The following is a 16,651-nucleotide window of genomic DNA, read 5'->3' as shown; positions in this document are numbered from 1 at the left end:
TATGTGGCTTTACCCAACTGTAAATTTGTGAATAATTTTCGAATTTGACAAATTTGGCCTACTCTTTTTCAAATAACGTCACGCCATCTTTAACGTGCACTGCAAAACAGATGGCGCATATGTTATGCTTAATATACCTGCAGTGTTAATCAGGGAAGCCGCTAGGTTCAAACCGCACACTTTTGAAACTAGCAGAAAATGCACTACCACTCAGCAATGTCACCACAATCAACATACTACATACAGCTTTGTTGAGACTTGCTTAATTTCTACACTTGTTTGGAGGTACAGGGCTACAAGGTACACACATGCAAAGATATACACACGCTATGGATAATGGACACAATGCTTGCAAGTGATAATCCAGTAAAGGAAAAACATTGATGTCACAAGGGTTTCGGGAAACTCTGACACGACCCGTTCCCTACCGTAAAGGTTTCTTCCGAGACACTCTCTTGCTTGTACTGCGTCTCATACCACCGCTCCACCTGGTCAGTGTGCCCTTCAAACGCCTTTGCTACGACAGCAATCCTGCAAATGTGGATGCAAGAATTTGGAAAAATGCACGCACATACAAAGATCCCCATATAGCCTTAACAGAACGTTTTGGCAAGTGCTGTTAGCGAGTAGCACCTATGAAGGATGACACAGCACACGAGAGAGTGGGTGGCCAGGTACTCATTTGAGGCTGAGTCAACTTAGGGGAGGCCCAGGACCGATTCAGATCATCGTCACTGGTGTTGGCCGTGTGGGGGAATCGAACTCGGGTTGCCGGGTCCGTAGCGCAGTGCGCGGACCGTTGCACTACCGCTCCCCACTCGACATGAGCACACGCACACACACAGAATATTCCTCAGTTACTCACCCAGCCATTGTGCATGCACACGGTTTGACTCTTGAGGTATTCTATCTAAAACTCTCAATTACAGGTATTAAAATACCAGCATTTCCATCACAGAAATGCTATTAACACAATTATTAATAACAGCATACCCAACACCCGAGTCACATATTTTTATTCCAGAAATGCATTGCCGATAATCACAAACAAGGCAGAGGAGGACTTCGTTTATCTGTGACACTTTTATGTGTTGTATAAAAAATTTGCCCCCTGGCAGGAATCATGGTTCTCTGTTTTTCAGTTTTCAGTTTCTGTGATGTGTGAGTTGGTAACATTTAAAGCATCCTTTCTTCCAAGTGTACTACATTGCATGCACCCGTGTTAGCAAGCCGAGCATTACCAGGCACACATGGGATAGCTGCCAAGCTGGACCGTGCTGTCCATACCTGCTGTTGTGCGGTTGCAACTTGTCCAGCAGCATTTCAATAAGGTCCGGCCGGAACTCCTCCAGCAGGTACTCTGCAGCGAGCACCTCCCGGATTGGATAGTACTGTGTGCACAAGCCATTGAGCACGAGTGAGAAAATATCAGCCCCAGGCATCGTCTAACCTACCCACCACTTAAAGATGAATGCTCCGCTTGCCTTCTACGTGAAAGGGAGAATTTGTGTCAGGTTGCTGGAGGCATCTGAATGTCCAAAATACAGGGGAATACATTTTAACAGTGTAGATTTTGACACGGGTTGTGATGATGTCATAAAAAAAAACAAGAATAGTGGCAAGATGTCAAAATACTTGGTGCCAAGATAGGCTAATGGGAAAATAATTGTGGATAGCTGTGATCCCAAGCACACAGTACTGCAAACACTGTATATTTAAATGTATGCATACAACAGCATAAGTCAGTAAGCAGCGGGGCGAGGGTGCAATCAGCTCACGTGTAGCAAGCCGGTGATGTGTGACGTGTAGTTGCGGGGCCGCTCTTTGTCCTTAAATCTGAACGCCATCGTTCCGAGGTCCTGCGGCAACACATGGCAGCCTCACAGCTCTCCGTCCCATCATCACATCGCACCTCGTCACTACCGACACCTCAGCCCTCCTCCGCCATCCCTAGTCATCATCATCGTCCCTTGACGATGTTGCACAGGAAAAAAAAAAATCGCCCATCTACAATAATCGCTGGAAAACGTATGCAAGCTCAGACAATATTCTTTGGGTCTTTCGGTAAAGTCACGTAGATAGGTTCAAAGAAAATAACAAAAAACTACGACGTTTAAAAAAACTAAGACTACAACGATGTTTAAATCATAACTGGCTATGATGTTCCCATCCTACCACCTTCCGATGTTAGTTGTGCTTTACACCCATTTCACAAGCTCACACCAACACAGCTACTTCGCGCGCCGACGACCCCTCGGTTGCGGCTCCGAGATCTCCCATCAACTTGCTAATCTCTCATTAACCTGCTAATCTCTCATTAACTTGCTAATCTCTCATTAACTTGCTAATCTCTCATTAACTTGCTAACTTTCACCTGGCAGCTCTTTGATTGGTGGAAAACCAACCACCGTCGGGTTTGGCTGCCCACCACTTACATTATCATTGGCTGCTGACATTTGAGCTACGATCATTTCAAACCCTTACAAACAGTATGCCTTTGGAAGCTAACCCCCCCTTTTCCTGAAGACGACCGCTTGTGTTGCGATCGAAACGTCAAAGTTTTTTGTTATTTTCTTTGAACCTATCTATGTGACTTTACTGAAAGACCCAAAGAATATGAATTCCTGCAGTCACGAATGCTTTAAGCCAATATTTAAGCTCAGACAAATTATCTAAATATTACGTTAGGTTCCCTAACAGTCTCGATTTAAAGCTTTCGTGACTGCAGGGATTCATCTTCTTGGTTCTTTCGGTAAAGTTACGTAGAATGGAAATACTAAAATAATAAAAATAAAACATAATAAAATAATTCTCACGACGTTTCGGCCACAACTCAAGCAGCCGTCCTCAGGTGGAGAAGAGGTCTGTCGAGGAGACAGAGTCTGAATCCCTAACAGCTCAAGTTATACAATGTGTGGCATAAAAGACAGCACATCTGTCCAACACTGATTATTCCTATTAGTGATGAAACCAGTAATCCATTGCTTTGTTGTTTAACTGCCACACTATAAATAAGTTCAGCTTTGATGCTTGTTCAATCTGGTGGCTAAAAGCATGTAGGCTGCATGACATTGGAGATATGACATGTTGGAGATATGTCATGCAACCTACGTACAATTTACAACACCATGTATTGAAGTAATATCGTGCATACATCACTCCTTGCTATCAAATCAAAGTATGTTCTCAACGCATGGAGATGTACACCTATTGGTTACAAAATGCAGGCAGCACCGTCAATGTTCTAGACAAAGGCCAATTAATGGATCCAAAATTCAGTTGCTAAAGCCTTAGGAATGACAAGAGTTCTCACATGGGCAACGTGCCCTTTGTTTCAAAATGAAATTACAAATTTGATTCCAATCAGACCTGGCAGAACTGTCACTGCAATTAAGAATAAAAGAGTGATTGTAATTGGAACATTATCCAGAACGGTAATTGGCAATTACAATTGCCATAATTCCGTGAGCCCATTATTTATTTATTACTGCGGCGTTTCAATTTATTTAAATAATTAAGACAGATTAAACATAACAATTACAAGCTCCCGGGAGTTCACCCTGGAGTGGACCACAAATCTGTTTGGGGCGTTTCAATATTTTACAAAAGGATGCCGACATACCATAACACAGCACAGGAGGAATTGAACTTGATTTAGCTGAGGAATACAAGCCGGACCATTTTATCACATGGCCCATGCCAGTGAGACCAATGCTTTTAACTGACCAATCACCAGATTTCAAGCAATTGACTTTGTACTGGCACACACCTGATGGATGTCCTCTGGAGACCCCAAGCGAGCTCAATTTCTGAATTAAAATAGAGTTTAATTCATTCCACTCGTTACATTTAATGCCAATATAGTAATGTTCTGTGGGGCCCATAGCCACTGAGAAGGTAATGGAAATTACGGTTCCCAGACTGTTAATTCAATTTGGCTTATGTACTTTATGAAAGCAAAAAAACAGGTTCAAATCTCTTACAAAACCGTTGATGAGTAACAGTTACCACATTGAGCAATGACACAATATTTAGGCGCAGGAATATGGCGCAGTAAAACATGATTAGAAGCTTGTGCAACAATCATCACTCCCAATTAAAACAATTATTTTAGGACCACAAAAAAGCATAAGCGCTGTGCAGGAGTGAGCCCATTTCGCGATGTTTGTGCAATTCCTTATTGAGTAACATTTTTGCGTGTTGGAGTAAACCACAGTGTCCCAAGAAAACCCACATATAAATAAAGACAACTCTAAAACATGTCCACAGACGAATTGGCAGCCTACTTGCTTTATAGCCATTGAGCGAGCACCTTTCTGGGTTGCAAAATAAGGAGAAAAATCTTGAGTTATGGGCAATTACTTTCCTGACAAATTCACAATTTTGTGCAAGCCCCCCCCCCCCATATCTTGAATGCCAAAACAAGGATATAAATTTGAGGTTTGATAGGCGCAACTGTGGGCAGCCAAAGGAGTTAATACCTTCACATGAGGTACAAATTGAAAGAGAAAAAGCATGCCGTGTGAAAATGTTTACCTTGCATTCCTCAAAAATCCACCGCACTGGTCCTTCCTTCCGCAGCATGTTGATGTACTGAAACATGTGCAGCACTATTTCATCAACGTGCTCTAGGGAAGGAACACAAACCAACAAATGTGGGATAGTAAACACATAAAATGGTTCTCATGATTCACATGATAAAAGAAATGTTTTATTTTTATTCCAAATGTTGTCCAATTTTCACCACAAAAGAGGTGCGTGGTATGTATCGTATGAAGAATACTTAATCCCTCTGGGATCAATTGAATAAGTACTAATTTGTAGGAAGTCAGTGTTTGCCCTGTGATGAGACTGGCCCCATCGAGGGAATATCCCCACTGGTACAGTGCTGCCAATGGGTAGGAGCATTTCCCCAATGCTCAAAAGCATAAGTGAGTAAAAAAATATTAACTTTTAGCAGCCACCACCTGCCCTCTATGTGCACAGCAGGGTGTGGTTATTACCATCATCATGACAGCTTACTGTGTACTAGACCCAACAAAAGCAGGAGTAGTAACATTCCATTGAATCATGAGAATGCTGGACTTTATATTATATCTTGGCAAACCCGCATACTCCATTCAAACGTTAGTTTGCTGCATGCTTCTGCATTTATTCATCTACAACACTGTTCATTCTGAAACAGCCAAAAGCAAAGGATGCCATTAAGTAATCTTTAGTCTGGAGAAAGTTGAAATCCCTTGCTGCATTTAATCACAGCCACTCTGTTCTCATTACGTGCACCTTGCTAAATGAGTAATCACCTAAGCCCATCTGAACCATCAAGATTTATTAGGAATACAATTAATGGAATTAAACAAAACGAATAAGTCTGGGAATAAAATGTGGGCGTTGCACAAATGTATAATTACACCCATTACTGGGGTCAATACCTAATTTGAACAACGGGCTCTTTGGAGTTATGATTGTGTGCTACGCGCTTCGTGGATGGTGCTTCAGTGAAGCCCGGGGTTGATGCGGAACCCACCGAGTCCTTCCTCTGTGAGGTCCACGTTGATGATGAAGAACATGAACCCGCGAGCGCCACCCTTTTGTCCTCCGACGAGCATGTTCACCCAGCCTGGATGACGCAGTGTCACATGCTTACAAATCAGCCTTTTTGCCTCACTTACTTGTTCACAAATCCAGATCACACCACCGACAGACAGGGCAATGGATATGTCTAGCGTGTTATGCCATTCCAGGTTCGATAAGCTAATAAGAATACTCAGGCTTGTGTGGTTAGAAAGAGAGAAACTAGAATGGTTTCAGGTAAAAATAGGCATTCAGCAGCGTGTATTTTGTCACCTGCTTTGATTAATTTTGTAGTTGATGATGAGGCTATTGATACCGTAGATGGGGGACACGCAGTTGAAAACCCAAGAAACAGCTGCATTAGCAGGGCAATTGTTGATGGCGGTGGTTGTGATTATTCTAATGGTGGTTGTGATTACAGTGGCAGTGGTGCTCGTTTTATTGTTGTTGGTGGTGGTGAAGATGATGGTGGTGGCAACTGCAATTGTGGTCGTGAAGATGTTGGTGGATGTAACTATCAATGTGGTTGCCCACTGTGCGAATTTCACCTTTGGTCTTCAGGAAGGACAACAAACTCCCTGGCCCTTCATGGCCAATGAGGTGGCCGAGATAGTGGCCAGGGTTGGACTTGTAATGTGGCTGCAGGTCCGGGATAGGAAACGTTACATAGAGGTTCCGGATGTCCTTGACAGGCACCACCTTGTATATCAGCTGTCACCAGAGCAAGCAGGCACCAGCAAAAAATACACACATTTAAAGTACTGCATGAGTTACATGTACATTTATAAACGCGTTAAACACTGCTCTTGAGTGTCAACATAAGTAGAAATGCCATCTCAGGCCTTGAGAAGCTTTCATCCAGGATGTATCGGATATATAGGCTAAAACACCACAGCTCATGCAGCCTTCTTCAGGTGTTCTTAACATTCTTCCACATAGAGGCCTTGGTGGCCAACAATCCTTTGCCAATAGCATCATGTGACCAAATGCAACGTGACCTCAGTCAGGTGACAACTGGCAATTACACAGGGCTTGTGACTTCCATCGACTAAGAATACTTAATCTATTGAATACTAAATACAAACGCTGCATGTCTTATAGGTACACAGTATTTTGTTGTTTATTCTGCAGCAAGAATGTGCAATGTACTCTGTGGGAATCACAGCATGCAGAATATGATGAAAAACACCTGTATTATATACTGTACATCAACTATGACATTTACTATTATTTCCCAAAAAGAAAACTCAACATTGGCTGAAAAGTGGTGAATTCATTTAAAGTCAAGTCGCCTTTGTGCACATAGACGCAAGGGCCATTTATACTGAAACTGAAGGCGAATGATGAATTGTAATTACCCTCAACTCAAAAAGGTCAAAGTGTCATCGAGGTTAAGTAAGCAGCTTGCAGTGTTCATCTGTATTGGCAGCCCTGAACCTGAAGTGGAAATGTTGGGCTCATATAACGGGAGCGGTGGTACAGTGCTATGTAAACTGCTCTAAAAAAACGACAAAATTAGTTTGATTCCCAGCCAAGGCTAACATCGGTGACAAATAAAATCTGAACCTGTCAGAGGCAACCCGGGACTGCCCAGCATGGTGCAGTATGGTCAAACAACCCACATGCTAGTGTTGTAGATAGGTAAAGATGCAGCCCTGCAATTCCTATCTTGCAACACTGCTGGCGGAGAATATCCACAGACGCGAAGGGGTAACGCTCCAGTCCATACAGACGGAATAGGTGGAATCTACAATTGCTTTACCGCCTTCTTCTGGAAAGCCAGGGTATGGCGCCGTGACACCCATGGGAAGGGAATTTCACATTTATGTGATCCACCAACCGTCGCCTCCAAAGACCTGGATTACAGGCACACGCTACCACTGCCCAAAAGTTCATGACATTTAATTTAATGATGTCTATGATAATTACAATGGAAAGTATCATCATTACCTTGAGGTGCTCCTCCTGAAAGGGGTGATCAGGGAAATCCGGGATGGGCACGATCTTATTCTCTACCTGAGCAAACAGCTTCACAACCATCTCCATCATCTCATCCAGTGGTTCTGCAACAACAAACACCCTTTATCAATACAGAAGTACCGACGCCTGGAGCGTTAACCGAGCTTAGGTCAATAGGTCAATGCGTGTGAAGGGAAGAATGGAAACTCCAACGCACAAAGCAGAGTGCCGCGGTAAATACGCTGAGTGGGAATGCAGATGGGACAGATTTACACCCAATGCCACGTCACAGAGTCTTAACTGTGGTGCAATGGTTTTAGTGCTCAACATATGATCATAAGGTTTTAAGTTCAAATCCCAGTCTCTGAAGAGCTCAGCCTATCACCAATCTGGGTCTATATAATGAGAGTACCACTTTGTGGGAAAACAACAAATGCCATCCTGTGGATTGACCGGCCCCAACATGGGAATGTGGAACCTCCACTTCTGGAGCAAGGATGATAATGGAGTTAAACCTTGCCATTTTCCATGTTTGAGCAGACAAACACATTTACTTGACGTGGCATTAGCGAGCAGACGCAATGAGAAGAGAAGTTGCTGAAACATAAAAAATGCAGCACCCTACTACATTACTTACAGCGACACATCCATTGGCAACTGGGTTAGAGCTCCCACATCAACACGCCTGTGACCCCTTAATGGACGTTGGAGTAAAATTACTTAGATATGTTTATTGCTGGAGTGAATTTAACTCAGGAAACCAACATTGCAAAAATATCACACGGAAAAAAAAAGCGTTTAGATTTGTATGATGTTTATGCTACACGGATGACCTCGTTCAATTAGAAGTGCAAGTGCTGATGTATTAAACTCGTTTTACTTGCAGATTTTATTGGGTGTTCACGAGTTAATGTAAAAAATATTTTTTTTAAATATTATATGACTAACCTCTCCCAAGCACGCAGAGTGACATGAGGTTGGATGAGTAATAGCTGGAATGAAATTTTAACAGTTCATCTCTGACATCTAATCCGAGCTCTGATGGTCTGGTCGAGAGCGTGTACTTGTTTCCTGTAAAAGATAATGAGGGTATGTCATTACTTGAAAACCCAACCAACTCAACAACAACAATGCTTTAAAAGAACATCACGGCCTTAAAAGAATAATGCCTTAAACAGAAACATTTTAAATATAAGGTAGCGATGTTGACGAGCGTGTCGAGATTTTTGTTCATTGTGCTTGTGCACCACTGCCAACACAGCATCACAAAATTAGTTTATCATTAGCAATGTGATTACAAGTCAAGAGTTACAAAAGTGACATCATTAAAACTGACGATAAAAACTATTCACAAATTGGTCAAACTTTTAGGCAAAAGCGCCTCGAGTTAACCAGAATTAGACATTGTAATCGTGCATTAGTCCTCATGCGAAAAACAAGCTCCCCCATTTGGTTAGTGGTTATGATAAGACAAAAAAATAGAGCTGGCAGTTGTAGCTTAGTTTTATTTTTCAGCAATAAAATATGTAATAGCACTCAGTGTGTTGAGCAGGCGAAAAGGGATTGTGGGATTCATCCAGACCTGTGCCAAACTTGCTGAACGGGTGAGTCGGGTTTCCAGTCGACTTCTCCAGCTGAAAGAGCCTCCAGGAGTCATTCATGAGATTCTTCTCGTTCTCCGAGTCCACCGCATTGACCTCGCGATCTTTGCAGCTTGCATCGAAGAGTGGGCACAGGAAGAACTGGGAAAACCTGAAGCAGGAAAATGTGACATTATCCCGATCGTGGGCGTCTCCTCCGTAGGCAACTGGATTATTAAAAGAATCAGCGGCTTGCAAGAAGCTTATCAAATACAGTGGAGCTCAGTATACAGAAAGGATTAATGTCTGCAGCATGGTATTCGTAAAAATCAGAACGCTGTCATAAGGCAGCGTTAATGATGATGGAGCTGAGGTGTTATCAAATGCATTTCCTTACGTGTTAAATATATGAAGGGTGGATATGACCTTTTGAGATTGGGAGCCCTGAAATTACGAATGACTCATACTGGGTGTTGTACTTAATGGGCCAGTTTAACATCCTAATGTAACAGCCAAAACACATTACCTTGCAGATTTCCCCCACGGTTGATAAGAGACAGCAGTAAATGTTTTGCCAATAAACAAAGTGCATTTGCCAAGATGTGAAACAGATCCAATATTTGTATTGTAACCTCTGATTTAACAGTATTCATCATTTTACATTCGATCACTTAAAGATACAGATTCCGAATGCGGAACATGTTAAATACAAAGCAATTTCTACAGTGTGTAAAACTTACAATGTGCATCCAGAGCACGTAGCAATTTTGAAATATTCTCAGGCCTTGACGGTTTTAATTCAAATACCTATTAGCGTGATGAAACCTTAACTTTAATTGCATAATGCCACTCGGGCTAACGAAACAGAATAACAACAATGCTCATGTGGAAAAATCTCCTGAGCGGTGGGCGTTAACGCCACTAATGACACTGCATGAGGGGATTGAGGCGGAAGGCTTAAAAGCAATGCTATTGTAACTCCAAATCCAAGCTAACGGGTGAGTGTTTCTCAACACTCGCTCATTAGGCCAATTCTTTTGAAGGACAATGCATACATTATCAAAGCATGTTTGTTTACATGTTTTCCACAAGCATGTGTGGTTAATGCAGACTTGACGCCTTGTGATAGGTTGATAGGTGTCTATTTGCTGTTTGAACATCTTAACAACTCCTGTATTTTTGTTGGAAAAGGGGGTAAAAAGGCTATTCATTTTTATTCAATCGACAAGATTCCTCTTCCAGATCCTGTCGCGCATTCGACAACTGCTGAAGCCATCCCGGCGCTGTGCCGTCCGTGCCCCAGGCTCTGCGTGGCCGTGGAGGGAAATACCTGTCGAGGGCGCCGCCCAGGTGCTCGTGCGACACATCGAAGTAGAAGTTTGTGTGCTCGCCGCTGGTGAAAGCATTGGAGCTGCCCGCGTGCTCGTTCAGGAACTGGCTGTACTCATTCTCCTGGGGGTATTTCTTCGTTCCCAGGAAAAGCATGTGCTCGCAGAAATGAGCCAGTCCAGGGATGTTGTCGGGGTCCGATAAGAAACCTGTTTGAGCGGTGCGCACGGTTTAGTGAGTGCGTATGGAACTCCCACCGAGACATTTTTTATATCATCGTGATTTTACAAATCGTTTCAATGGCATGCAGAGGTCGCAATCAGGTACCCGATACCCGTACCCTACCCGATACCCGGCTACCCGTACCCGGCCGGGTACGGGTACGGGTACCCGTTTGCGACCCTGGTGCGGCCGGGTACGGGTAAGGAAACAAAACCCGTTTGCGACCTCTGATGGCATGACATCTCGAGACAAAGTAAAGATTCTTGTGGCAATGTGTGGAGACATGCGAGAGAGGAAATTTCATTTAAAAAGGGCTTTTCAACACCATCCATCCACCAATTATAAAGAGTATACATTTGTTGCTTTAGGCAGCCAAATTTAGATTTTGTAAAAAAAAAAGTGACAGAAAAAACCCCAGTAAGAGTTACAAAAAATAATGATATTAATATTTAAATTTACCTCTTACCAATTATACAACCATTATTGTAAGACTATACATGGCCAGGGGTGCTGAGGTTAGCAAGTCCGATGCAATCTGGATGAGGGTTCGACTGAGCCCATCATCCCTTTTTGGATGAATAAAACAGGTGATCCTCTATGTGAAGTAAACAAATAGACTCCCCATGGATAAACTTGCTCCTTGCATGGTATTATGGAATTTTCACTACTAGTTCAGGGCTTTTAATGGAAGTGACCATCACGACATGCTAGTTTGAGCTGAGTGACATTTTTAGCCTCATTCACATGCTGGAAAATGTAAATAAAATTTTATCTGATATGTTGAAAATAAGCAAATGTCATTACCCACAATACCATCAATGAGTTAAATCACTAATTTTACCTATTTCCTATATTTTGGATTTATATTTGATAAAGGGTGTTTGTTGTTAGAGTAGACAGAATTACTCATTAAACCACCTTTTGTAATTCCTTGTCATACCTAATGTGCCAACCAACCCTTACCACTGCCAGGTATTACAGTACCATTCCCGAGTGCCCCGGGAAATGCTATTTGAGCATCATCTGCCATCAGGTGCATTCACACCACCTTCATTACCAGAAACCATCGGGGGATGTGAATTTTTGAGATGGAAAAATCGAAATTTCATTATGTGGTTCATGCTGCTATATTGTAGTGAGGGATTTAGGACCATTATAACATGGTCTGATGTGATTAATATTACTTCTTTTTGGACATACACGCTATCATTCAGGTGCAACCACACAAAGCACGCCACTTCACAAGACACCCTTTATTAGGAGCAAACGTGCCTAAGTATGCAGCTGTCCCCAATGCAGCATGCAACAGAACAATAACAAATGGCAGATGAGCAGAACATGTCTCACAAGTGCACACGTATAGCTCCTAGATTTTGGTGCAATTCACGTCTTCACTGCTGCGTACACAAACACTCAATGCACAGTCATTGTGAATAGACGTTCACTGAAGAAAACAAATCTTATATTTCCTAAGGGCAGACTCTTAGGCTTACAAGATCTGTTTAGACACATTTACTTATTTACCATTGTTTTGTTACCATATATGGTATACATATAATGTAGAATTATTTTATTTATATGGAAAGCCTGAATGAGTCTCACAATTAAGAGAGTCCTGCTTTTGTATTTTCAATCATTATCTATGCTTTATCGTTTTTGTGCAAGGACAACAGAGTACCTTGAGAAATGCCAAACACAAGAAATAAGTCCTAAACCACTCTATCCAGTACACTGGTCAGAAACCTACTGGCTGTAATGCTCTCTATAGGTACTTTGAAGTCCTGCAGATGTTATTTTTAAAAACACGCTACAGACTACACGTGTGCACCACCGCACCTTGCCAAAATCTTTGTGTCCCGATCATTCAAACAGAGTTGGTAAATGTTACGGAAAACTTATCTCAACATGTTTTTCACGTCACACAAGGAGGGGTGGCACCCATCTCAATTGTTGGCAGCACGAAACCAGAAGTGGTAATTCAACATTTTTATTGTGGAGGCAGATCTCCCCCGACAATGACCGATGACTTCTTACAAAGTAACAAACTTGGTTCGTCTACTTCGAAGGAACAATCGTTTTGAGACGTCAATCAGCAGGAACTTAAACTCACAACCTGCCGATTATCAGTTGAGCATTATAACCACCAGGTCACCCAGTCTGATCATTGTTACAGTAAGGGACAGAGCGATGAGTCCATAATACACAAGGTACAGTTTGAGATGAACACAAGATGTAGCTTACCACAAACACATACTTGACCAAAAGGTGTAAACTATTAAAAATGTAATATTGTATTTCTGATTTTAAAAAATAGTTAGAGACCGTTATTGTTCAAAATAGCTCATCGTCCTGATATGTGAATCCACGCACACACATCACAGACGGTTAAATGCCTCACATCAGCACCATCAGGTCAGGCTGATGCATGATTATACAGCAGAAGGTCAATCCAACAACTGTACACCAATGCAAAATCTCTTCAGGGAGAAATGTTTACGTGGAGGGATGGGCTAGCATTGAAATCAATACTTATCCTGTACGCCTTAACTCAACCCAAGCCCTCCATGTTAAAGGGTCAAGTCACTTCCTCAGTCAATACAAACCCAGCACTGAGAGCCCAGCTGAAGTTAAATCTGTAATCTCATTACTTTCGAGAAAAAAAAGTATGTACGCTGTCACATTACATAAAGAGCTGGTGTTCAGAGCCTGTTATACAAAGTGCACACACAGCTGGGTCCGGAAGGTAGTGAAATAGTAATCATAGGGCGCCTCTTACAACGTCTAAGTAGAGTAAACAGCAACGAGGAATGTGTGGCGTTTGTTCTGTCTAGATAACGGGCGAGGGATAACACATCAACAAAGACGTTCCTCCTCTCCAATACCATCCCCATAAAAAGTTACGCTACTCAGCAGATGGTCGGTCGGTGGTGAAAACTGGTGACAGGAAACAGAGGAAAGACAGCACACTTCAGCCAAGGCTATTGCACAAAAAGCCCAAAACAGGCTTTAATTCTAAAAGTGCAAATACAGGAATATATTAAATGACACAATTTCATTAAACGTTCTCTATCATACCAATGAGAGCCGATTAATATTGATTATCTATTTTTGTCAGGGAGATGGGAGGCACGGACACATTACAATCTGCGATGTATACAAAGGTGCGCTGTGAAACAGTGTCCTTGATAATGAACGCATGAGAGACAAAGTGAGTATGGAGACGGGAGAGTTTGCCGTAGACACCGCGAGTGCATACGAGAGATGTTGACCGTCGGTGGAAAACACGGGACTGAGCAAGATAATGAGAGTGAAGTTGACAGTCATGGTTTTCCAGTGTTGCCTGCAATTGGTAAAGTCAGCTTTTGTACGTCCATGCCAATAGCTGACAGTGTCACCAACACCGATCGTCGGCAAAAAAAAAACGAGACTCCAATCACATTTGCACTGCGTGCAAACGTAAATATCTGAGCGGACACGTGGGGAACTCACCGATGTGTACATCCAGTGCAGCCGAGGCCTTGTCTGTGCTTGGGTCCCGTACGAGGAGAACACGCATGCCATTATTCAGCTCCAGGCCACGATACTCCCTCCGATCCTCCACCGACTTCACTACGTCCGCAGCTACGGATCTCACGGCCACCGCGGCCGTCATGGTCATGCGACTGGAAATTAACCTGGTGGGACAAATCCAAAGTCGAGCAGCCACACAAAGCTGGTGTTAACGGGGTGTCCCGGTTCTCATATTGACATTTAGCACTTTATTTATGTGAATTGATTTATGCTATCTATGAATTAAAATATTGTAAAACAAAAAAAAAGAGGTGGTCATTAACAAGATGACAAGAAAACAACAACAGCCACAACAGCAACACGATGAGTGACACCAACAGTGAGGCAATGCCAGCAGCAGTGTTGACAAACCAACCATGACAATAAACGTGATAGTATAGTAATAGAATACTTTAATACTATCACCACAAAACGCCAAATAAATTAGCACGTCCACCTATCCGAATGCCTCGCCACAATCAATAACTTTAAATACGAAATCCATTATCAATGACACTAAAAGCATCACCAAACCCCAAAGATAATTTAAATGGCTAACAGCCAACTCAAGTGGTGCTTATAAAAAAAATAATCAGTGGCGATACCGATGATCATAGCCACATGGCCATGAACCCCAATGTCACCATTATCACCTCCAAGAGCAACAGCGTTGACGTCAGCAGTAGAGAAACTCGTCACCAACAATACCCGACATCACTGACACTACTGGAACGACTTACTTACGTGTCAGTACTTAAACCACTCACGTCCACACCAAATACAGCAATAACACCTCGAACTCCACCAAACACACCACCATCACTGACACCATTATTGACGCTTCCACCAAAAATCCCTCCCACACATCATTGATTTACACCACCATCACCACCACTGATGATGACTTCACCGTCAATTACTGACACTGTTCAGGACACCATCACCACCACTGACATATCAACACCATCACCGCCCACCACCAACGCCATCAACAGGCACCACCACTAACACCATCATCACGGACACCACGATCACCACTGATGACACCACCACCACGACCACCTTCAGTGATGAAACCACCACCACGACTAACAATGACATAACTTATCGAAATACAACCACCACCCCTATCTCCGACACTAACAGCACCACTGATGGTACCACTCCGAACAATATAACTACTACAACCACACCACCACCCGCCTGATCTTGGGTGACTGTGACTTTCACCTCTTCACCATCACCACCACATCACCTCTTCACCATCACCACCACATCACCTCTTCACCATCTCCACCACATCACCTCTTCACCATCACCACCACACCACCTCTTCACCATCACCACCACATCACCTCTTCACCATCACCACCACACCACCTCTTCACCATCACCACCACATCACCTCTTCACCATCACCACCACATCACCTCTTCACCTTCACCACATCACCTCTTCACCATCACCACCTCTTCACCATCACCACCACATCACCTCTTCACCATCACCACCACATCACCTCTTCACCATCTCCACCACATCACCTCTTCACCATCACCACCACACCACCTCTTCACCATCACCACCACATCACCTCTTCACCATCACCACCACATCGCCTCTTCACCATCACCACCACATCACCTCTTCACCATCACCACCACATCACCACCCCCATGATTGTTGGTGACCCTCTCTGAGGGACGCGCGCACGTGAGCGGCCTCGACCGAACGGGCCGCACGCCACCACCACCACAACCACCACCACCCTCATCAGCGCTACATCACCACCACCACCATCACCACCACCATCACCACCACCACCAACCACCACCACAATCGCCACCACCACGGGGTCAGGGACCCCGTTGCTCGCCCGACTCGCCTCCGCGCCGGGCCGCAACGCAGCAGCAGCAGCGACCGCCCGCACAGCGGTACAAGTGGCAGCATCCCCCGGGATCGATCCGCGATTCCGTATCTTGGAATCGATTCCCCACAGCGTTGAATTAGCGGTGCGCGCGCTTCGTGACGGTCGAAAAATCGATTCTAGCGACTCCGCCTGTACAGTTATTGCGGAATCGACAACGGTGGTGGCAATTTGGGATTTGAATCGCGATTTGAAGTTTTTGTGATTGCAGTGATCAATACTCTTTGGTTCTTTCGGTAAAGTCACGTAGAAATATAGCAATTGTTTCTTGCTGTGGTTGTCCCACCTGATGACGGGCGCGTGTGTTGTGCCCGAAACGTCGTGATTAAATTTAGTCTTCAGTTAAACATGTTTTCTCCCCCATAACTACTCTGATAACGATTGTTTTTACGTGACGATTATTTTATATTACACTCCTATGCCATTGTTAAACAAGTGAAAGATAACATTCACTCATACCTGTAGACTCATACAGTTTAGCCCGTATTCTTGTACAGGGAAATAGAGTTTT

The 16,651-nt window shown here is 43.4% G+C and overlaps 1 protein-coding gene across 1 annotated transcript in view; it reads right to left on the bottom strand.

The window, feature by feature from the left end:
* Positions 1-16,176, bottom strand: part of IDE (insulin degrading enzyme) — a 30,888-nt gene extending 14,712 nt beyond the window's left edge. Inside the window, exons 1-12 of the mRNA XM_078599581.1 lie at positions 16,099-16,176; positions 14,154-14,338; positions 10,444-10,651; positions 9,116-9,285; positions 8,482-8,604; positions 7,525-7,637; positions 6,123-6,285; positions 5,528-5,620; positions 4,537-4,628; positions 1,779-1,859; positions 1,288-1,391; positions 429-531 (exon numbers count right to left, since the gene is read on the bottom strand). Coding sequence (XP_078455707.1) covers positions 429-531; positions 1,288-1,391; positions 1,779-1,859; positions 4,537-4,628; positions 5,528-5,620; positions 6,123-6,285; positions 7,525-7,637; positions 8,482-8,604; positions 9,116-9,285; positions 10,444-10,651; positions 14,154-14,338; positions 16,099-16,163 — 1,500 coding nt within the window. The 5' untranslated portion in view covers positions 16,164-16,176. The remainder of the gene's footprint in view (positions 1-428; positions 532-1,287; positions 1,392-1,778; positions 1,860-4,536; positions 4,629-5,527; positions 5,621-6,122; positions 6,286-7,524; positions 7,638-8,481; positions 8,605-9,115; positions 9,286-10,443; positions 10,652-14,153; positions 14,339-16,098) is intronic.
* Positions 16,177-16,651: the final 475 nt, after the last annotated feature.

The sequence above is a fragment of the Lampetra planeri genome, chromosome 12 (assembly GCF_965212315.1).
Source record: "Lampetra planeri chromosome 12, kcLamPlan1.2.h2, whole genome shotgun sequence".
Classification (NCBI taxonomy): domain Eukaryota; kingdom Metazoa; phylum Chordata; class Hyperoartia; order Petromyzontiformes; family Petromyzontidae; genus Lampetra; species Lampetra planeri.
Note: the sequence above shows the minus strand (reverse complement) of the source record. Positions and strands in the feature narration are given on the sequence as shown.